General features: G+C 42.4%; 3 protein-coding genes across 5 annotated transcripts; all 3 read right to left on the bottom strand.

Annotated features, from left to right (window-relative positions):
* Positions 1–381: 381 nt before the first annotated feature.
* On the bottom strand, positions 382–4,599 carry LOC308126741 (uncharacterized protein). The gene is made up of 7 exons (XM_080491330.1): positions 4,141–4,599; positions 4,004–4,029; positions 3,558–3,749; positions 3,005–3,207; positions 2,852–2,911; positions 1,649–1,742; positions 382–1,018 (listed from the first exon to the last, which is right to left on the bottom strand). Exons 1-7 carry the CDS (start codon positions 4,161–4,163, stop codon positions 870–872), a joined length of 747 nt encoding a protein of 248 aa, XP_080347456.1. The 5' UTR covers positions 4,164–4,599; the 3' UTR covers positions 382–869.
* Positions 4,600–5,539: 940 nt separating this feature from the next.
* Positions 5,540–10,130, bottom strand: LOC308126744 (uncharacterized protein). Its single transcript, XM_080491334.1, has 6 exons — positions 10,042–10,130; positions 9,782–9,807; positions 8,790–8,981; positions 7,619–7,821; positions 7,413–7,452; positions 5,540–6,714 (listed from the first exon to the last, which is right to left on the bottom strand). The coding sequence occupies exons 1-6, from the start codon at positions 10,065–10,067 to the stop codon at positions 6,710–6,712; spliced, it is 492 nt and encodes a 163-aa protein (XP_080347460.1). The 5' UTR covers positions 10,068–10,130; the 3' UTR covers positions 5,540–6,709.
* Positions 10,131–11,384: 1,254 nt separating this feature from the next.
* On the bottom strand, positions 11,385–22,788 carry LOC308126737 (uncharacterized protein). Of its 3 annotated transcripts, none has more exons than XM_080491317.1 (7): positions 22,709–22,788; positions 22,572–22,597; positions 19,540–19,731; positions 18,976–19,178; positions 17,511–17,846; positions 17,064–17,319; positions 11,385–11,830 (listed from the first exon to the last, which is right to left on the bottom strand). In XM_080491317.1, the coding sequence occupies exons 1-6, from the start codon at positions 22,729–22,731 to the stop codon at positions 17,095–17,097; spliced, it is 1,005 nt and encodes a 334-aa protein (XP_080347443.1). In that variant the 5' UTR covers positions 22,732–22,788; the 3' UTR covers positions 11,385–11,830; positions 17,064–17,094. The 3 variants fall into 3 exon arrangements, with proteins under 3 accessions (XP_080347443.1, XP_080347445.1, XP_080347444.1); XM_080491319.1 differs by having other exon boundaries at positions 11,385–11,827; XM_080491318.1 differs by having other exon boundaries at positions 11,386–12,568.
* Positions 22,789–23,070: the final 282 nt, after the last annotated feature.

The following is a 23,070-nucleotide window of genomic DNA, read 5'->3' as shown; positions in this document are numbered from 1 at the left end:
GGAGCTGCAGAAGGAGGGGCTACAGCAGGAGCTGCAGGAGGAGGGACTAGAGGAGCAGGAGCTGCAGGAGGAGGAGCTGCAGGTGAGACTGAATCATAACAGACGGAAAAGTTTGCGTTTTCAGCTGAAACGGTTGCCGTGGAAACGGGCTTTGTCAGGTGTTTAGAGGTCCTCCCACCTCCCGTGGTGCAGCGTACTGAGCTGTTCCCTGAAGCTCAGGCTTCCCCCTGGTTCCCTGTCGGCCTCCAGTCGACTCTCTGTGGGAACCTCACCTGCCGTCAGCCAGTTCTGCTCAAACAGCCACGACCACAACAAACTCCCGCTCAGCGAAAACGAACCCGGCATCACGTTGTTTGGTAGCAGATATAAATCTTCCTTTTCACCAGTTGCTTTGTTTTAATGATCAACTCTTGACACTGACACGTTTCAGATCGACTCTGAACTGAACAATGTGAATCATTTCACTCTTGAAATAAAGATAACTACACAACAGGTTTTTATTATGTCATTAACGGGTAAAGAGCTTTTTAATTCACAAACAATGAATCAAACTATAAAACCATTAACGTCTTTAAACCAGAATGCAGATATTGTTTTTCTAGTCACCTTCACCCTGTTAAAGCTGCTTACAATAGTAACTGTTGACGGTTATTTAGAAGTACTGACAGAACTCATCACGGGTCACTAACACCACATTTACACAGAAAATACACATGAAGACATTAAAACTACAAAGTCCCAGGAGAGTATGTACTGGCAGCCATGACACTCAGTCCTGTAAGATTCCTTGTTTGTTTTATTATTATTATTATTGATTGATCCCGGCTACAAAACCACCGACACACATCTCATGAAACACAAACCCTTTGTTAATAACTTTGATCCTCCAGAGGGCGAAGACGTCGTCCTTCTTGCTTTTGTCCACCGGGACGATCCTCCGTGATTCTCTGAGTGTCATTAAAAAAATAAAAATAAATGATGAAGACCACCACGGTGACGAGGATGAAGATGATCATGCCTAAAACAAACAGGAACAAAGGAAATGGTCATGTGGAACATTTAGAACGATGTTCTCGTAAGTCACAAACATCGACACTTACGATTCGTTTCCATTGAATGCAACAAAAAATTCCAGGAAACAATAAGTAAAGCTTTACGCTGACCAATCCAACCGGAAGATCGAGTTCTCTGACTCCTACCTGAACCAGAGTCTGATTCCCTACCCCCTACCTGGACCAGAGTCTGATTCTCTACCCCCTAACCTGAACCAGAGTCTGGTTCCCTACCTCCTACCTGAACCAGAGTCTGATTCCCTACCCCCTACCTGAACACGGGTCTGATCCCCTACCCCCTACTCGAACCAGGGTCTGAACCCTTACCCCCTACCTGAACCAGGTTGTTATCCCCTAACCCCTACCCCCCTACCTGAACCAGGGCCTGATGCTCTACCTCCCTACCTGAACCAGGTTGTTATCCCCTAACCTCCCTACCTGAACCAGAGTCTGATCCCCTACCTAAACCAGGGTGTGATCCCCTACTTAAACGAGGGTGTGATCCCCTACCCCCCTACCTAAACGAGGGTGTGATCCCCTACCCCCCTACCTGAACCAGGGTTTCAAACTAATGTGATCATTTCTGTAGTACTCACGTCTGAAGGAGGACAGATCAGAATGTCTTTGGGGCTGGCGACTCAGACCAGTCTTGACCAAGAAAAACAGTAAGGCTGCAGCAAACGAGTCCAACTGAAGACGACAAATGAAAACAGAGGGTGAGGGCCTGTCCACACCAGGACGTTTGTGTCCGATCATCCACAGCGTGTTAGGAGCCTGAAAACGAGCCCACCTTTTTAATTTTTTTAACACGGGTCCAAGAGTGGGGAAATTCTAAAATGCCGGCTCAGCGTTGAGGTCTGGATGGGCAAAGACGCAGGTCTGTGGGAAACGATGATGTCATCGCCCCCCACAATGGCTTCCGAGTGGCAGAATCTACTGATACTAAATAAATGGACTCACTTATCGAGCACCTTTTCACTGACAACAGCCCCAAAGCGCTTTACAGAGCTCATCACATTCAGCCATTCACACACACATTCACACACCATTGATACTAGCAGGTTTAATATGGGGGACATGTTGGATTTTATGGAGGAGCAGGAGTCCATTACATCTCTATGTTCCCTGTGTCTTCTTCTGCATTTTTGGTGTATTTGGTGAGTCACAGTGCCCCTAAAGGCCTGGCATATGTACTACATGCCCTTAGGCATCGTGTTGAGCTGCATTCATAGTGATGGAATTTTCTTTTTGAGGACAAAATACATTATTTGGTTCGAGTGGACAGGGCCTACATCCTGAAGGGAGAAGCTTCAAGAACAAGATGAGCACGCAAAGCAGTTCCTGCTTGTTACTAAGCTTGGCGATACTTAATCAAACTGAATGTCAGGACTTGACGGTCCACCTCAGAAGTCCAACTGGAAGGATTCCATCAAATATTGTTCAGATGTGAGAGTCCAGTGACGTTGGTGTAGTAAAGGCTGAGAGGGTCGCCACTTCAACCTGATTGATTGAACCGATGTTGGTTCAGAACAGAACCTTTGGCTCATTTTGGTTCTGCCTCAGAATTAAAGAAATAAAGTGTTGTGTTGATCTTTTAACTCATTAGTTAACGTTTTTATATGATCACTTCCTTTCTGCTCTTTGTGGTTATTTCCCCACGGAGATGTTGGTCGCAGGAGAACTTTGAGAATGTTATGTTTTCACGATAATGATCCCGATCAGTTTACTGTTAAAACCATCAATAAAATGGCTGCAGGTTGTGAACAAGTGACTCTGAACCACAGTCACTCATACGTTACCATGTAGAGTAGAGAGGATGACAAAACCAGGAAGAACCTCACGATCAGCCGACGTACAGTCTGTCAGATAAAAAACAAAGAAGGTTCCAAAGTGGTGAAAACAGCGACTGTGAGCAGGTGATAAACCTCATGAGGAATCAGTGAATCAGTGACCTTTGACCTGGAAACATTAAGAAACGTCTTGATTTTGGTCTTCATGTTGTTGTTTATTTCACACTGGAGGAGTTTGTCCTGGTGAAACAGGCAGTCCAGAGTGAGTCGGACTCTCTGGTCTGCCACCAGTCTGCTGCTCCGAGGAATCACTTGTTCACGATTGAAGGTTTGATGCATCACCACCAGAACTGCTTCTTTACCAGCTGGAGACACAAAACACTGTTAGACTAAACTCTGTTTACTGGAGGAGGAGCCTCAGTAATCCTGAACTAACTCCGTCCTCCTGACAGCAACATGGAATATGATCCCTCTGTCGATAGCATTAGCATTAGCCTGGCTTTACGTTAGCTGTGATTAGCATCGGCATATTCAAGCTGGATTCACACCGAAGAGATGCATTATGAATATCGTGTTTCATCATTAATCTCACATTCTAAAGATTCTAAATGTGACGTAACGCATCTGATTGTCCCATTGAAAATGTTAGGAGTGTGACGGAGTGACGGAAAACTTACATCGCCTGTGTGTAAATACAGCTGAAGACATGTCTTACGTAGAAGATGGTCCATGGCCTCGCTGACGTTCGTCCCGACTCGAGAAACGACGGGACAGAAAACCAGACAGTAGTCTGCGTCTCCAGGAGACGTCACCTCGGTCTGGCCCAAAGATTTAAAGTGTTTAACAACAGATTTATGAACTCCGTTTGTTCTTCCTGTCAGGATGACGAAGAATCTTTTCCAAGAGTCTAGAGGAGAATAAAACACATTGAAGTCAAAATTTAACTTCAGAGGATCAATTACATTTAATGTCTGAACACTTTTTATTGAGACATTTTCAACGAGGTTTTATTATCTTAATGTGTGTTTTACACACACACACACACACACACACACACACACACACACACACACACACACACACACACACACACACACACACACACACACACACACACACACACACACACACACACACACACACACACACACACACTCTCACCTGGAGCTGGCTCCTCTGGCTGGAGTCTGAAAACACAAAGAGGAAGTTGAAGTTCAGCTCAGTGACGGTAAAAGAAGCTGCAGAGTCTCAGACGCTCTCTCAGGTTTCTACAGGCCCAGAAACACAAGATCAAATACCTGAGAGCAGGTCGGGCGGCCATGTTGGTCCTCTCAGAGAACCAAGGAGTGTTTGTCCTCTTCACTCACATACTTTCACTTTGAACGGTGGAGGAGGAGCTGCAGGAGGAGGAGCTGCAGGAGGAGAAGCTGCAGGTGAAGGAGCTGCAGGTGGAGGAGCTACAGGAGGAGGAGGAGCTGCAGGTGGAGAAGCTGCAGGAGGAGGCGCTACAAGAGGAGGCGCTGCAGGTGGAGGAGCTGCAGGTGGAGGAGCTACAGGAGGAGGAGGAGCTGCAGGTGGAGAAGCTGCAGGAGGAAGAGCTGCAGGTGGAGGAGCTGCAGGTGGAGGAGCTACAAGAGGAGGAGCTACAGGAGGAGGAGCTGCAGGTGGAGGAGCTACAGGAGGAGGAGCTACAAGAGGAGGCGCTGCAGGTGGAGGAGCTGCAGGTGGAGGAGCTACAGGAGGAGGAGCTACAGGGCGAGGAGATGCAGGAGGAGGAGCTGCAGGTGGAGGAGCTACAGGAGGAGGAGCTACAGGTGAGACTGAATCATAAACGATTCATTCAGAACTCCCGACTCATTTCAACCCCTGGAGTTGACGTGTCCTCCTCTTCAACTCCTCGATAGACTCACTCCCTCCTCAGTCTCTCTACCTTCCTGCAGGATCTCTGACAGTAGAACTGGAACTTTCAGTCCTTTCTACCACATGTGATGTGATTACAACAGCTGCTCATTTGGGGGCGTTCTCGCCCAGATTAATACTGACCAGAGAAGAAGTGAAGAAGGAACACGGCTCATCGATTGGTCCGGACGCTTTAGCCTGTGGTGGCTAGGCTAGTTAGCTGGTGGCTAATGGGTAGCCTTAAACAGGCGCGATATAAAGTCTTCAGACCAGATATGAATGAGTCTTCCTCACTACCTCTTCCTCTTCTAGTCCAAGTCTGAACGCAACATATTCTATAACTTTTTCTTTTCTGTCTGCTTCTTCTGATTTTCGCTGATAGCTTTGTTTGTTTGTTTGTTTTTTTTTACTGCCCAGAATGCATTGTGCTCTACATGACATCCTCCCACCTGGTTCGCTGGACCGATGTTTTCAATGGAACCAGAGATTGCTTGTGGGATTCAGTCCAGAGTTCGGGGGAACGTTTAAAATCAGCAAAACAAAACAGTTTTTTTTCCCAGAAACTCCCTGAAGAGACTCTGGTCCGGATCAAACAGGGAAATTTGAAAGCCTCCTAAGAGGAAGGCATTGAGGAAACAGTGGAAACATTTTCAGAATGCAAAAACCTTTTGACTTGAAACGCTGTTTGGCGTCAAACTCGCCTGTTGGAACATCAGAAACGTGCTCGACTCGCCCGGCGACAGTCGTCCAGAACGTCGTTTTGCTCTTATTGTCAGTCTTTCCCTTCAAAATAAAGATAACTTACCAACAGGTTTTTATCAATGTCATTAGGTAAAGAACATTAGATTTACAAACACTCAATCAAACTTAAAGCAGTAGCACCTTTAATCCATAAAGCAGATTTTGTTCATCAAAAGACTTCAGAAACAAACCTTCACCTTGTTAATAGTAACTGTTGATGGTTATTTAGAAGTACTGCCAGAACTCACCACGGTTCACTAAAGTGTTGATCACTAACCTCAGTAGAAGTTCTAACTGGCATCGATACATCAAGCTCATTCATTCATATCTGAACAAATCAATCTGTACTTCTAATAATGTTTTTACTTTTTCCTCATCTGATATCAGTGAAGGAAGTTCACAGAACTCACCACTCAGCTTCTTTTCCACACAAAATAGACCCAGAATCCCCGTTATCACATAAAACACAACAATCCCCAGTGTTTAACAGATTGTTTCCACCCCACAGTCCTTCTCACCCTCGTCCATCCAGACTCACCACTTTTCAAAGACAATCCAAACTTTCACACCGGACTGTGTAAGAATCCAAGACTGAGATCAAACCTCTTTAAAACTCAACATTCAGTCTCATTATATCGCTGCGATCAGAGTATTTACAGTGCAGGAGTTTAATTTAACCCCTTGAGGACCGTCCTCCCTGAGGACTGTGTAGTTATGGCAACCCAGTATTCCAGAGGCTGTCATATTTTTCACTATAAGCCGATTATACCTTGTTAAGTTTTACTCACACACTTGACATACATAAACAGAAACTAGAAGATTGTAGCTGTACAGCACAAAGATGTAGGTCAAAAGCTCTGTAGACAATAAGCTTTGGCATTTCGGTGGGTAGAATCACAGAAAATCAAGTGAAAATAGTTCCTTCAATGGTCAATATGAAAGGCAACCTGAGCGTTTTTCATTAGAATATATTATGAATATGTACATATGATTATTGTCTGTAAATATGTTATCTGCTTTTTGTTCTTGGTTCAACATTCAACCAGTCAAAATCTCTTTCTGTTGTTCTGAAGCTTTATGTTCTTCACAATCATTCTTCAGCGACGAAGCTCTGCAACTAAATTCCATCTTTTCACAGGCAGGGGCAATGCATCTTGGTCCTTCCTGGTTCCGTCACCCGAGCAGATCATCCGTTGTTGTGGTTTCCGTTGGTAATGATAACCGATCTCACCCTTTAAACAAAGAGGATAAAAGCAATTAGTCACATGGTCTGCACAGCCACCTGAAGTCCCGGCTGGCTCGCCATCGAGAGCTAAACTTTGAATGAGTTCATCAGTGTGTCTAAAGGCAGTGGTTTCTCTCCACCTGCTGAAGCATGGTGGAGGTATCATCAGGACTCTGGCTGCCCTAAGGCCGGCTCGCCATCGTGGGTTTATCAGTGGATTTGAAGGAAGTCAGAGTGGCTGTGCAGCTTCAGGAGCTCAGGAGAAACAAACAGCAGGACGACGAGGCCGAACATGAAGCTGGACGGACTGAAGAATGTGAGGAAATCCTCCTTTAGGGTTGAACCAGTCTGAGCTCAGACCTGAACTCCAATGAGACCTTGAGAACAGGCTCAGAGCGTCGGCCATGTTTCAGCTTTAATCTACTCCTGGATACCGCTTCTGAACGGAACCTGAACTTTCAGTTCCTGCTGACAGAGGAGGCTCCGCCCTCTCAGCACTAAAGTCACAACACTGCTGGATGAAAATGGTCGTAGCTCCACATTTCATCTTCATTCTTGTCGGCTGTTCAGCTCCTCCAGCCAATCAGTCGGATTGTGTCTGGATGTTTCATATGTTCAGTCTATTTTCATCTTAATTTTCCTACCCAGTACAACTTCATTGATTTTACTCACATTCACTAATGTGAAGATTCCTGCAGTACTTACCCTGGCAGAAGCAACACAGGTAGCTCCAACCAGGAGACCTCTGTTGGTGAAAACAAAAAGTTAAGCACATTGTCTGTCTGTCTGAAACTGAAATTCTTCAGACAGATGATTAAAACAGGTTTGAATAAGAACAGGTTTTAATCATCTCAGGAATGTATCCCGAGTCCGCCACTGTCTGGGAGTTTGACTTTCTATAAATAGGTTACCTCTGACTCGGAGTCGCTGAAGAAATTCTTGATGTTTTTGTTCATGTTGTTGTTAAATTCACAGTCAAGGAGTTTGTCCTGGTGAAACAGGCAGTCCAGAGTGAGTCGGACTCTCTGGTCTGCCACCAGTCTGCTGCTCCGAGGAATCACTTGTTCAGGATTGAAGGTGTGATGCATCACCACCAGAACTGCTTCTTTATCAGCTGGAGACACAAAACACTGTCAGACTAAACTCTGTTTACTGGAGGAGGAGCCTCAGTAATCCTGAACTAACTCCGTCCTCCTGAACTGAAATGATGTCCCACTAAACTCACTTCCCTCAGTGTGTGATTACCTGACTCCTCCCTGATGTGTTTCCCCCACTAGTGTCTAGAAACTCACTTCCCTCAATGTTCCTGTTGCCAGATCGTCTTCATCCCTACGTGTTGAGTCTTCCAGTCTTTAAACTAGTGCTTCCTAGTGTCCCGACTGTGTTTGTTTGTATGCCCAATTTGTTAGCTTTTTTTCAAAATAAATCTTCAGACCTTTATCTTTGTCTTTGCATTTGAGTTTAAGCAGTTACTGTGACGCGCCGATTAGCATCAGAATTCTCGAATAGCATCAGAATTCTCGAATAGCGGTTAGCGTCTTTCTCAATGTGATTGTGTCCAACCACTGGTGAGACGTCGTTACTTTTGAGTTTATCTATTAAATGTGTAAATATCTTGATTCTTCTCCATTTCCAGGGGCGGTAAACTGTCAGGTCTCCGTGTCTGTCTGCCCCTGTGTGTCTCACCTCACATTTTCAATAATCCTATCGTGTCCTTCCTCTGCTCAGCACTAATGTGCAGCACCTGTGGTCTCCCTGTGGATTTAAAGTATTCTCGCCCTGTCGTCTGCGTCGGCTCGGCTTGTCACTTCTGTTTCCTTGTGTTCCCTGGACTACTTCATCAATAAATTGATTTCATGGAAACTTGTGAGTCTGTGCTGGGGTCCAACCTCACACATTCTGACAGTAACTTGGTTCACATGCTTCAGAGCACCAACAGTCAAGATCAGTTCATTCAGCAGCTTCCAGGGAGAAACGGGGCTGATGTGAATTTCATATTTGTAACCGTACAGTGAGTGATGCTTTTTTCAGAATGTGGTGCTGATCTGACAAATTAGGAATTCTAGCTACGACATGTCTTACGGAGAAGATGGTTCAAGGCCTCGCAGACGTCCGTCCCGACTCGAGAGACGACGGGACAGAAAACCAGACAGTAGTCAGCGTCTCCAGGAGACGTCATCTCGGTTTGGCCCAAAGATTTAAAGAGATTAACAACAGATTCATGAGCTCCGTTTGTTCTTCCTGTCAGGACGACGAAGAATCTTTTCCAAGAGTCTAGAGGAGAATAAAACACATTGAAGTCAAAAATTTACTCAAAGGATCAATTACGTTTAATGTCTGAACACAAGTTTGTTGTTATTTTGAATGAATATCATTTTTGGACTAATACTTGTTTTATTAATGTGAAAAAAGATGAATGAAATGTTGACTTCAACTGTGTCACGAACTCCAAAATACTTCAGACTTTACTATTAACTTAGGTCATTTTAATTAATTTAACTACTAATTCATATTTCAAATGAATCTTAGGAAATGGATAAAACTGAATTGGCATTTCCTGGAACTCCAAGGAGTCTGACAAAAGTTCATATTAATAATCTTTACAATTTCAATAGGGTCCTTACCTAACCATTAAATAATCCTACCCCTTTTCAACCATGGTATGCGTGAGTATACTTAATCTTAGATTATATATTTTGCATAACTATATTTTCATGAGGTTTAATTTAATTATCTACTATCATCAAATGGTGTATATATTTTTGAATGTGTTTGTGTGTGTGTGTGTGTGTGTAGAGATAGTAGTTGAATGGAAAAATAAATATATATAAAGATTTTTTTAACATGTATGCCATCATGTATACTCCATCTACCCACATACGAATAACTGTACATACTAATCTGTATGTATACCCTTTAGTGATAATAAAAGTTACATTTTATGAAAATATATACAGAAAAAAAATCGATCCCGGTCTATATTCAAGTACACACACACACACACACACACACACACACACACACACACACACACACACACACACACACACACACACACACACACACACACACACCTGGAGCTGGCTCCTCTGACTCGTTTCTGAAAACACAAACAGGAAGTTGAAGTTCAGCTCAGTGACAGTAAAAGAAGCTGAGAGGAGAAACATCTGACAGAGTCCACTACATTCAGCAGATTACAGATTATTACAGATTATCAAATCAAACCTTAGTTATATAGTACTTTTCAAACAAAGGTTTTAGCTTCACATAATAAAAAAAAAAACACCACATGACTAACATTACAGATTATTCACACCACAACACTCAGACTTACTGGAACTGTTGATATTTGTTGGCCATGTTGGTCCTCTCAGAGAAAGGAGTGTTTGTCCTCTTCACTCACATACTTTCACTTTGAACGGTGGAGGAGGAGCTGCAGGAGGAGGGGCTGCAGGAGGAGGAGCTACAGGAGGAGGATCTGCAGGAGGAGGAGCTACAGGGGGAGGAGATGCAGGTGAGGCTGAATCATGAGCCACTTATTCTATTGAAGCGAATGTGGCACAAGAATCTATTTGAAATGTATCAACAGAAAGGCTTTTTCATTTTCAGATTAAACTGCATTTTCTGACTTAAATAAAAATGAATAATCAATCACCCAAACTGCATTTTCATTTTCTTTGACAAGGCTGCTTATTCTGTGACTTAAATAAAATGAAAAAGAAAAAGAAAATTCAGATTTCATTTTCAAAAGACACTGCAGCAAATAGTGACCAAAATTCCTTCTAGAATTGTTAAATTTGGAAATTAAAATGCATTTGCAAAAATGCCTTTTCATTCCAAGGATATAGCTGCATTATCTAACTCATAAATAAAATTTATAATAGTTCATTATTCAAACTGCATTTTCATTTCCTTATTCAGGTTGCACATTTATGGCCGAACTCAAAAGAAAACATAAAAGAGGGAATTGCTTTTTCTTTCCATGTCCGCCTGCAACAAAAAGATCAAAATCCATTTTGACTTCACATTTCCAAGCGGAGCAGGAGAGTGACGTCAGAGCCCGGTTGAACCACATTCGCTTCCATATTATTGAAAACTCTGGACTCACTTCAAACAGAAACAATCCGACGGATCTTCATTCTCTTCAAGGTGAAATGAGAGACCATGTTTGTTCGTTAAACATTAAACTGAACTGAAATGAAACTTGGTGTTGGAGGATAATCTGGTGGTGTTCAGGTCAAAAGGGGAGTACCACAATCCTCTCCTCTGGGGCCACTCCTTTCCTCCATCTTTCAAAATGTCCTCAGACACTCCTCTTTTGATTTTCATCTTCAGCTGTATGCTGATGATACAGTCATCTATAAGTCATGAATCTGTTGTTTCCTTTAATGAATCATGAATCAAGTCTGCAGGACAGTTTTCTTTCTCTAAAATCAGCAACATGTCGACTCAGAGTGACGCTGAGAATCTAATCCAGGAGTTTCTTCCTTCTAGAGCAGATTCTTCTATTTCTCTATTATCAGGGCTGAGTTACATTTACTCATTTCACTTCAGCACTTCTGATGATTTCATTGTAGTTTGAATCACTTAAAACATTGTTGTGAGTCCTGGGTTCATTGGAGGACTCTGATTGGCTCAAACCATTGAAGTTACTTGAACTAAACACAGACAACAATCTGTCACCTCCAGAGTTTATTAAACACAAAACATTTCATCATCACAGCTCTGACAGGGTTTTGGAAGATTGATGCCAGCACCCGCTGCAATGAAGCTGCAGGACTGGAAATAAAGTACATGGAAGCTTCAAGCACAATTTGAAAAGTTCGACTCTCCAAACACATGTTTGTTGATGTGATTTAGCGCTTTACAAATAAAATTGAATTGAATTGAATTGAACACCAGATTTCAGAATCAAACATCAGCATCAGCCTCCACCACCATCACACAGTCATTACAACAGCAACATCCTGGAGTTCTGAACATCAGGTCACATTCATCTGATCCCTGAAGATACAGACCACCCCAGAGGGACATTCCTTCAGGTTTTGTCTCACATGACGATGGTCTGTGTTTCAGTGGAGCTGCGCTTCATGTCGTATGTTTCCATCAGCTCAGAAAACCTGCTGATAGAAATAAAAAACCAGACCGTTAGTTCTCTGCTCTACTTTACAAACATTCATCAATATTCATCAGCAGGTAAAAACATTCTATAAACTCGCAGCACAAATTCCATCTTCATGAAATGAATACTGTGTGTTGTTTGTCTCATGTGATGCTCAGTAGAGCTGCTTCATGTTTCTGTCTGCAAAGTCAATCCTGAATCCTTCTTTTATACAAACAAACCTTTATTGGATCAGGTGCAGAGTGTTTATCCTGAAACAACAACTCTTTCACTTTCTACCAAACTAAACATTAAAAACTCACCTTGAGGCTTAATGGAGGCTGAAGTTAGATGTAAAAACTCTGATAAAAACATTAAACTCTCATCATTCATTATGTCACAGTGAAGCACGGTGGAGGGACCATCATGATTCTGGCTGCTCAGTTACATCAGCCTCTGGCTGGCTCGTCAATATTGATGAGACTCAATGGTTGTAATGTCTTGTGTCGTGGTGGACACCGGGTCAGGAACCTTGGCTTGACAGGACCAGTGACACTCAAGGTGAGTTGCAGGGAATCAAGCAGCTCTACAGGTGGTGTCAACAGGACACCAGGTACCAAGGATGAGAACATCCACACCCTGCTGAAGCACGGTGGAGGGATCATCAGGATGCTGGCTGCTCAGCTGCATCCGGTCCTGGCTGGCTCGCCAACAATGAGAGAAAACCAATTCCACAGATGAAGCTAAACACGGAGGTGACCTGGTTGACAGTGGTGTAAAGGTGTAAATACTTTTATCAGTACTTAAGTAGTTTTTGCCAGTATCTGTACTTTACTTTTTCAATTTATAGCGCTTTCACTTTTACTTCATTACATAAAGAAGAAAAAAAAGATACTTTTACTCTGTTACATTTCTACTGGACACCGTGGCTACAAAATAAAATTAGAATAAAGTTGTCGCATCACTTTAAACATTAAGCAAACTGCTGCTGCGGGCTTGCATGTCACTATAAAAAAAAAAAGATGTATTATGGGAAATAGAGGCGTCACGTGTCTGATTACTTTTAGGATGTGTAGTTTTTGACGTACACCGCGTCACTGCTGAATCATATTTTCGGTCACTTCTAAAAGAAAACAAGGAAACCTACTCAAAAAGTTCGGATTTTCAAATAAAAATAAGACTGATGGACTCTGAGGAGCACCAAGAGGTGAGTTGAGCAGGAAGCTGATCCAGACCTGTGGTCCATCTGTCTGAAGGTAATGTGTATAAACTGTACTATTAGGATTCAGCTCTGGGTTGTAGAAGATGTTGACTGGAGCTCTCGGCTACAGCCTGGAACCTTTTTTTTAAAACCCTGATGGTTGTGTGTGCGTGGTGTCAGTTATTGTTTTGTTGATACGTATTAAAGTTTTTCAAAGGTTTTTTTAACAAGTTAAAGCAGCCAGACTGGCCTGTTGTGGTTTTGACATGATTCCGTCACACAGGAATTTTGGGTTCAATTGAAGTCGCACCGTTTTTTTGTTTTTGTTAACTGACGTTCAAGTGGTGGAAAATCTTAAGAGTTAATTAAACCGACAGCTTGGTGAGCCATTCTGGGAGATCTTGAAAGATATGGTTCTTCGATAATCAAGGCTTCGGTGTTCTGTGTTGTGTGTCTGTATCTAGTTGACCTTGGTTCCTCAGCTGTTGTATAAGAGAGCTGCTGAAGAAAGAAGATAAAAATGGGTAATCAACAGTCCACTCACTCTATAACAGAGAGATATGAGAATGCGTTTGGGTTTTAACCCCTCCTGGTGCAGTTGGTAGAATGAAAAGTTCTTTTCTTAATTCTTCTAGCGTGTTGTGTGAACATACCAAAGGTTCAGTTAATACTTGTAAGTTAGAGGCAACTGAGAGTTTTCTATTACTTCATGTGCGTCTGTTTGTAATGTCAGCTGCATGTCTGAATGTATGAGAGTTGCAGACCGAGTGAGAATTGTTGAGAATGGGTGACGTGCTCAGATTGAAGTCAGACGGGACAGAGAGAGTTCTGGAGGAAGCAGTAGAGGGTCATCCAAAGGGGTGGAGTTAGAAGAGAGGGCGGAAGAAGAGGAGTCTGTGGAGGAAGCCTCAGGTTCTGCCCCTCGAGTTAATGTGGCACAGAAGTCAGAGAAGAGGTGATAAAGGCTTTCAAACCAGAAGATGCTTCAGTGACTATGAAACAATAACAGCAACCAAAGATAATCACACAGAGGTACAGTTAAAGCTAATGTTAAACTAATGTTAAGCTCAGCGTTCTTTTCTATTCCTTTGCACCCAGATAGTCAGTATCTGTCTGCATTTACTTGAAAGGGTAAGCAGTATACAAGGACTAGGCTGGTCCAGGGCTTTGTGGAGAGTCTGGGGGTGTATGCAGCAGTGGTAGAACCTGATCTTGAAGACCTGCACCCCCCAGGAGGAAGCACACTCATTCAGTACGTTGATGATTTTCTCATAGCCTCGCCAAAACCTCACCAAAAGGACTGTAGAACTGATTCCATCTTGCTTCTAAGAAGACTGGCACACTTGTACATATTGAATACTTCTGCTACTGAGATACTCAATTTTTTTCCGCACTACCTGTGAATCCTGAAAATAAGATTTTTTTTCTCTTAAAGATGATTGAGGAAGGTCAGTGTTGATACATAAAGGGGTGTGCAGGAGACCCGAGGGCCGGCTTGTGGCTTCACCCTGGTGGTGGTTCTGTTTGTTCATGTTCTGTCCTCCATGTGTTGCTCATGGGCCGACACAGGGAGGACAAGGAGGGAGAAACCAGATCATTTTACAATGAGATAATTAGCTGTCAATGCTAAATATTATTAATCCCTGGACGATTTGTATATTAATTGGAAAGTTGTGAGTTTGTTTGTTTGTTTATGTAGAATCAACAATATAGACACTATAAGAAACCATTTCAGAGTCTGTGTTAGGGGAACCGAGCAAGCCTGATCACCCCGTTGGTTATCACAATCCTGATTGTCTGAATTATTTTGCGGTGAGAAGCCCAAAGAAGAAAATGACCCAATACCCAGACAAACACAACTAACATTTGAAAGTCAGAGCCACTGTGGACGTGACTGGACTCCATTGTGAGTTCATAGCTTTCAAACTGAACCATGTGGCTGTTTTAATAAATGGTAAATAATCAAGAGAATACAGACGACTCTACAATGGACTGATGACTATGTGACTACATACTATGTGTTAAAACTAACAGACATTTTAAGAGAGTTTCATCTACTGGTGTCCAGGAGACTGCCGAAGCCTGGAGATGAACCAACTCCTCCATTTGGTGTGGGTGATTATGTATTCATCAAGTCTCAGTCTGAGTCTTTGTTTCCTAGACAGAAAGGTCCAGACCAGGTGCTGGTCGGGACCAGAACAGCCCTGCAGGTGGAAGGAAAAGTGGAATGGATCCATGTGACAAGGTGTCGTCGATCACCCAGGCTGGTTCGGACCAACCCAGTCCGAAGACGGACGGGAAAGATCAAAGAAAGTAGTGGGGAGGGAACATTTTGTTTCCTTTATCATTAAACTGATGATTTAACAGGCCTTAAAGCGGAACTTTTAATCATTAAGTTTTAAAAGGGGAATGAAAACCATCACTCATGGGTTTTTATTGTGGATAAAGTCACCATGTTGCCTTTATTGTTAGTTTCATCTTACGGCCCAAAGAAGATTCTATTGAGGATTGGGTTGAAGATAACATCTACTGATTTCTTTCATGATTTTGAATAAAGTTTTTTCTTTGTTTTCAGAAAATTGAAGAAGTTGGAAAATAACTATGCTTTCACAGCAAAAAAAGGGATTTTTGTCACTTACATTCTTTACCATCAAATCATCTTTAGAATGAGTTCAAGCTGCTGTATGATGTGTAGCGGTGGATTCATTGTTGTATGAGTATTGCAACTCTACTGTCAAATGATGTTTGATGATTTTAATGTAATCATACACTGCATTGGATTTCATTGTAACCATTGTACTCTGTTTCCGTGTCACACTCCATCCTCTGTGATCTCCCAGCAGTTTAGTAAACATCTGCACATCTTTATGTGTTCAGCTGGGCTGTGGGGGATGGTTTAGGTACTTTGGAGGGGCTGCCAGTCAAGGAAGAGATCTGGTGTGACTTTAAATTCAACAAAAAATAAGATGCAATGGACCATCCTGAAATGTTTTGTCATGCGTCTTTTATGTTTGTTTTCAGCATTCCGTTAAATGTATTGCAAATCCCACCAGTTTGCTTAAGTTTTTCATTTGCTAGCTGTGATAAACGTAAGGTACCGGTAGTGTTGATCTTAGGATCAAAAAGGAGGAAACTGGTGGAAAATCTTAAGACCTTTGTACTGAGACATCTTTATATTATATTAACGGAGGTATTTGCAGCTGTCCTTGTGTCTCCCCCAGTTTTAGAGGATGGCTGTATTGACTACCTAACAACGGCTCCCTGTCCTACTGGTGCATTTCTGCGTTCTTGTACAAAGTACAACAAAGGTTATTGTCAGACTTTGAGGAGCCGGGGCAGAAGGCATTGGGGTGGGGAAGGTGTCTTAAGGAGCAGAGGGGTCCTTCGGGGGGTTGGACTGTCTGAGTCTGTCTGTTGGTCTGTTCTCTGTCGGTGTCCATGATGTGTCTGTCCGATTGTGCTGTGAGATCTCTGACAGTTCCCTGGAATAAAGTCCCTCGAATCCAGTGTCTCTTTCAACATTCATCCTTTTGAACCTGAGCATCACCGGGAAGACGTCCGTGCAATGTTCAGGAAAGACGTAGAAAAAAAGGCAAGGAGGCGTACAGGCTTGTAATAATGGTTGTGTTTTGAGTAAGTCCTCAAAATGAAAAATATTTCCGGTTGGGTCGTGTACTTTTACTTATGGTATTTAAATACCTATATGACGTACCTTACAACTTTTACTCAAGTAATTCATTTATGGATGACTTTCACTTTTACTGTAGTAGATTTCAAACAAAGTTACTTTACTTTTAGTCAAATATGGTATTCAAGTACTTTTTACAGCACTGCTGGTTGAAGACGGGAGGAAATCCTCCCTCTGGAGTGAAGCAGTCGGAGCTCAGACCTGAATCCAGCAGAGATGCTGAGGACTGAGCTCAGAGAGCCGCTCAGAGAGCCGCTCACTGCTCACCCTGAGGTCAAGACTGGAGCACTAGGATCTCTGTTGACAGACCTCAGTGTGGTGGAACGCTGGAACTGTGTGGTTCCTCCTGGACAGAGGATTTCTTACCTCTTTGTTGCAGCAGTCCTTCGTAAAATCTTCAAACGTGGGAAAAGATTTCCTGAAACTCCAGGTATCCTGGTTCTCCTCCACTGGCTGCAGGACCTGGACCTTTGGGCTGGAGGTCACAAGGTCCAGTGTCCTCCTGCATTGCCTGGCCCTTCTGATTTTCTTTCTTGTCTTGGGTGTCTTTCCCCTTCAACTTCGTTTTGTCTTTCCCAAAGGCTTTGGGTTTTAGATTTTTGAGAATTGTCTTTGGACCAAACTGTGAAATTTTGGAATCATAAAAAAAAAGAAAAAAATCCCAATGTGAATAAAAACCAAAGTAAATCATTAACTATCTGAACAAAACTGCCAAAAACTAAACAGTTCACTAGTCAGTCACTGTGACTGACAACCAGGAAGTGGGCGGAGCTTCATGGGAACAATAGTGACAGAGGACAGAGGATTTCTTACCTTCATGTTGCTTCTGATCTTGGTACCATCTTCATTCTGGAAGGAAGTGGCTCCCTGATCCTCCAGGGATCCTGGTTCTCCTCCACTGTTTACCGGACCTGGACCATCATTGGACCCGGATTTGACAAGAGAAGCAACTTTCTGCTTCAGCTCTGACTTTTCATTCTCTAATTCTTGTATTTTCTTGTCTTTTTCATCATTTTGGACTTGCAGAGTTTCTATCTTCTGAACCAGGACCATCTGTTGTTGCTTCATTGTTCTATTTTCCTCTTTTAGGTCGTTGAAGGCCTTTAGACTGGGATCTGAAAAATCAGCCTGCTGACGTCTGTTTGATTCCTTTAAGAAGAAAAAACAATTGGGAAAAAAAAAGGGAACTCATTTGGTGGAATAAAGTATTTAAGAAAAACTATATCCGTCCATCTTCTCCCTCTTATCCGTTTCCGGGTGGCGGTGGTGTCAGTCTGAGCACCGTCACCCAGATCACACCCATTAAGAACCTTTCCTGGAGGTGGTGAGCCCAAGGGGAAGGCGGCGACTGGCTATATATATATATATATGTTAGTGCTGTCAATCGATTAAAAAAACAACAACTAATTAATTGCACAATTTTCGGTAATTAATTATGATTAATCACATTGTTTTTCTACTGAAGACTAGAATGGATATTTATTCAGGGTAAACCACAGAATTAATGTCGACTCAACACACAGAGACTATATTTAAATTCAAAGACTATTTTTATAACGTCCTTTTAGTTTTGGGTGAAACTGTTTGTCTCCATGATCAGCAAAATTATAAAACCAAATAAATGCAATAATAAACATCGAACATTAGTCTGAGTTTTGTTAGAGTGCAGGTCCACCACTTTGAGAATTTGAATATTTCTAGAAACAAAGTTGTAAAATTATTACATGAACAAAGTGGCAATAATATACTGTAATACACACACACACACACACACACACACACACACACACACACACACACACACACACACACACACACACACACACACACACACACACTTTTGACAGCACTAATAATATATATATATATATATATACATATACACACGCGGCTTTTACTGACAACCAGGAAGTGGGCGGGGAGCTTCATGGAAAAGAGAATTTAAATGATTCAAAAAGAATGAAAATCAAAAAAGGTAAAATAACAAATAGAAATACATAAAATTAGTAGCGGTGAGGAGTATTGGGTACTCATACTTCCCGGACACTTTCGCAACACATGTAGTTCCATTGGAACCACCTTGGGAAGTGGTTTGGTGCCTGAAATGCATGTTAAGAGCAGGTGGAAACAGGTCCAGTCTGGTTCCTCCTGGGCAGAGGATTTCCTACCTCCTTGCAGCTGATGTCCTTGGTACCATCTTCATATACCATCAAAGAAAAATGTCCACGTAGCTGAAATAATCCAGGATGAAGCTGAAATGAATCAGTGAATCAGTTACCTTTGACTTGGAGCGTTTGAAGAACGTCTTGATGTTGCTCTTCATGTTCTTGTTAAATTCACACTTGAGGAGTTTGTCCCGGTGAAACAGGCAGTCCAGAATGAGTCGGACTCTCTGGTCTTCCACCAGTCTGCTGCTCTGAGGAATCACTTGTTCAGGATTGAAGGTTTGATGCATCACCACCAGAACTGCTTCTTTATCAGCTGGAGACACAAACATTAGCATTAGCATGCTGGAATAGCAGTTAGCTTCCTTAGCGAAGAGCCGCCTGGATGTTGTGACTTTATCTCAGCTGGTTTGTTGCTGCTTCTTCTTCTTCTTCCTTTAAGAATCACTAACATCAGATTATAGAGCATCTGCCTCCACCAGCTGAATCATGAGACTGACTCACTCAGGGTTGACCCCTCAGCTAATGCTAATGCTAATGCTAATGCTAATGCTAAAACTACAGAACATTCACTGGACCGACTCACGACCACTTCATGTGTGGAAGGAGAAACAGTAATACTTCCAAATGTTGTGTTGATCTGAGGAATCAGGAATTCTAGCTACGACATGTCTTACGTAGAAGATGGTCCAGGGCCTCGCTGACGTCCGTCCCGACTCGAGAAACGACGGGACAGAAAACCAGACAGTAGTCAGCATCTCCAGCAGACCTCACCTCGGTTTGGCCCAAAGATTCGAAGTGTTTAACAACAGATTCATGAGCTCCGTTTGTGTTTCCTGTCAGGACGACGAAGAATCTTTTCCAAGAGTCTAGAGGAGAATAAAACACATTGAAGTTTACGCGGCAACGTTTCAATTGAAAACGCATCGTTTTTATAATTTTGTTTCAAAACGGTGACTGTCAAAATAAAACTACCAAGTTGGATTGTTATTTCAGTGACTGTCAAAATAAAAGACCAGGAGAATATGGACTGGGAGTCATGACGCCACGGAGGAAACTTTGTTCTGATTGGCTCTACTGAGCATGTGCAGAACTACTAGTTAGTACACAGCGCCGGCGTGTTTATCAGTGGCTCTGAGCTCCATTGTCGTGTAAAGAGACAACAAAACACCACGTTCTGCGTTTTTATTTGAATTCAGTTTCAGTCAATAACTGACGTGGCTGCAAAACTTCAAAGCATCAAATTAATGTAATGTAAAAACTAGGGATGTCCCGATCCGATCGGTAGATATCGGATCGAGGCCGACATTGGTGATTTGTGACTGATCGGGAATCGGCAAATCCTGCCGATCACCCCGCCGATCGAACAAAAAATAAATAAAACCAACTTTTTCCCATCAGCTGCCGTAAAGCGAGCCCCGTGTGCGACCTGCCGTAAAGCGAGCCCCGTGTGCGACCTGCCATAAACTGAGCCCCGTGTGCGACCTGCCATAAACTGAGCCCCGTGTGCGACCTGCCGTAAACTGAGGTGAGCAGCCTGAAGCCACTGAGAGGATCAACCAGCAGTCTGGAGGGAGTTTAGGGTGGATAACCAAACCAGTCCTGAGAGGTGGAGCACCAGAGCTTCACCACAGTCCCGAGAGGTGGAGCACCAGAGCTTCACCACAGTCCCGAGAGGTGGAGCACCAGAGCTTCACCACAGTCCCGAGAGGTGGAGCACCAGAGCTTCACCACAGTCCCGAGAGGTGGAGCACCAGAGCTTCGTTTAACACAACTAATCTGATAAGACATCTAAAAAGTAAACATGCGGGGGAGTACGCTCAGCAAACACCATCATCCGTGGACAAAAGATGACGTAATGAGAGTATTTATGTTTAATTTTTATTTATTTATTTATTTTTATTATTGAATTTGCACTTTTTTAGGACTTATTTTCAACCCAACCAGCCAAAGACACTTTGAAGTGGAACTGGGTTCTTCTGATTGGTTTTACTGAATACTGTTTATGTTGTAGTTTTTATAGTTTATATGTTAAACTGATTCACTGGGTTTCATTTAAAAAAAAAAAATTTTGTTTGCCACAAAATCCAGATGAAGTTGTTTAGGGTAACATAAATAAGAGAAACAAGACTGCAGAGTGTAACTGGGTTTTTGTTGTTCTGACTGAATAACCTTTAAATAAGTTCTTAAGTCATTCTGACAAGTATTTTGATTCAATAAGTGAGTTTTACAATAATTTCTAGGTAAACAAAGCTTCTGCCAATAGTGCTTTTAGCTTCAGACATCTTAGTTGCTCCAAAAATACACTATTGAGTATCTTTGCAATAACAATGTAAGTATCGGTATCGGCCGATACTCAATTCTGAAAAATCGGATTGGTATCGGGGTGAAAAAGTGTGATCGGGACGTCCCTAGTAAAAACTCTTTGATCAGAATTGTGTCTATGTATGTATGTATTTATTCATTCATTCATTTCAGACATGTGATATAATTTTTTTTAACATGTGTGGAATCATATATACTCTACCTGCCCACATATATATAAAAAAATACAATTCCATAGGAAATGTTTTTGTGAGAATAATTAAAGTTACATTTTATGAAAATATAACTAGAAAATTAACACTGCAAGCAGTGTTGAACAGGTCCTCTCACACCCACGCTGGTCGGAATGGGTCGCATGTCACGGTCTCACGTGTGTTTCCTCACTTCCTGTTGCCAGCAGGTGGCGCTATGCTCAATCGATATAACCGTCTTATGGCTGTTATCAGATGTGGACTCTCATGCAACGTGTGATGCGTGAGCCAGATCCGAGCATGTACACCCCACTTCCTGTTTCCAGCAGGTGGCGCCATGGCTGGTGGTCGTCATTGTGACATAGCTGTGATGAGGGCTGAGTTTTGACTTTTCAGTACGAGGGCAAGAGAGTTTTTTGTTCATCTTGGGGTGATACAGTATGGCTGCCAACGTTCGTAGTTTCAGGTGAACGGGATCAGGGGGCTGAATTTTTAAAAAAATTTCCAGGTGGCGCTGTTAAGCCATTTTTGCAGTCACATGTGTGATTCCTCTAAATTATCACATTTTTCACCGGGCCTGAAGACCGTGCAAAGTGTCACAAAAAGTTATGGATGTTTTGCTCCTCAAAAATGTGTTTTCCCATCATGAAAAAAGTATAAAAGTTCATATTAATAATCTTTACAATTTCAATAGGGTCCTTACCTAACCATTAAATAATCCTACCCCTTTTCAACCATGGTATGCGTGAGTATACTTAATCTTAGATTATATAATTTGTATAACTATATTTTCATGAGGTTTAATTTAATTATCTACTATCATCAAATGGTGTATATATTTTTGAATGTGTTTGTGTGTGTGTGTGTGTGTGTAGAGATAGTAGTTGAATGGAAAAATAAATATATATAAAGATTTTTTTAACATGTATGCCATCATGTATACTCCATCTACCCACATACGAATAACTGTACATACTAATCTGTATGTATACCCTTTAGTGATAATAAAAGTTACATTTTATGAAAATATATACAGAAAAAAAATCGATCCCGGTCTATATTCAAGTACACACACACACACACACACACACACACACACACACACACACACACACACACACACACACACACACACACACACACACACACACACACACACACACACACACACACACACACACACACACTCTCACCTGGAGCTGGCTCCTCTGGCTGGAGTCTGAAAACACAAAGAGGAAGTTGAAGTTCAGCTCAGTGACGGTAAAAGAAGCTGCAGAGTCTCAGACGCTCTCTCAGGTTTCTACAGGCCCAGAAACACAAGATCAAATACCTGGGAGCAGGTCGGGCGGCCATGTTGGTCCTCTCAGAGAACCAAGGAGTGTTTGTCCTCTTCACTCATACTTTCACTTTGAACGGTGACGTGTGAAGGAGGAGCCGTTAATCTTTAATCCTGTTGTTCCACCATCTACAGAAGATTATTGCTTGTTTGTTTGCAGGAACTAAACTGTGAGGACGTGCTGACGTTAATGCTTTTAAAGCAGCTGTGTGTGAATGCTGAATGTGAGGAAGACTGCCGTTCTCTTCCATAGACTTCAGAATAAATAGAGCCGGCGTCGACAACCTTCATGATTCGGCAATTCTCTACAAAATACATTTTGTCTGGAAGAACAAAACATGCAAATTGTCTGAAAT

Source organism: Lipophrys pholis, assembly GCF_963383615.2.
Source record: "Lipophrys pholis genome assembly, chromosome: 21".
Classification (NCBI taxonomy): Eukaryota; Metazoa; Chordata; class Actinopteri; order Blenniiformes; family Blenniidae; genus Lipophrys; species Lipophrys pholis.
Note: the sequence above shows the minus strand (reverse complement) of the source record. Positions and strands in the feature narration are given on the sequence as shown.

Coding starts and splice junctions, on each gene's coding strand:
- LOC308126741 (XM_080491330.1), bottom strand. CDS start 4,163: ATGGCCGCCCGACCTGCTCTCAG. Junction 3,750..4,003: donor GCCAGAGGAGCCAGCTCCAG/GTGAGAGTGTGT, acceptor ATTCTCCTCTAG/ACTCTTGGAAAAGATTCTTC. Junction 1,743..2,851: donor CATCCTCTCTACTCTACATG/GTAACGTATGAG, acceptor TGTCGTCTTCAG/TTGGACTCGTTTGCTGCAGC.
- LOC308126737 (XM_080491317.1), bottom strand. CDS start 22,731: ATGGCCGCCCGACCTGCTCCCAG. Junction 19,732..22,571: donor GCCAGAGGAGCCAGCTCCAG/GTGAGAGTGTGT, acceptor ATTCTCCTCTAG/ACTCTTGGAAAAGATTCTTC. Junction 17,847..18,975: donor TCAAACGCTCCAAGTCAAAG/GTAACTGATTCA, acceptor TTCTTCTTAAAG/GAATCAAACAGACGTCAGCA.
- LOC308126744 (XM_080491334.1), bottom strand. CDS start 10,067: ATGGCCAACAAATATCAACAGTTCCA. Junction 7,822..8,789: donor GGCCTTGAACCATCTTCTCC/GTAAGACATGTC, acceptor TTGTGTCTCCAG/CTGATAAAGAAGCAGTTCTG. Junction 7,453..7,618: donor TCAGCGACTCCGAGTCAGAG/GTAACCTATTTA, acceptor TTTCACCAACAG/AGGTCTCCTGGTTGGAGCTA.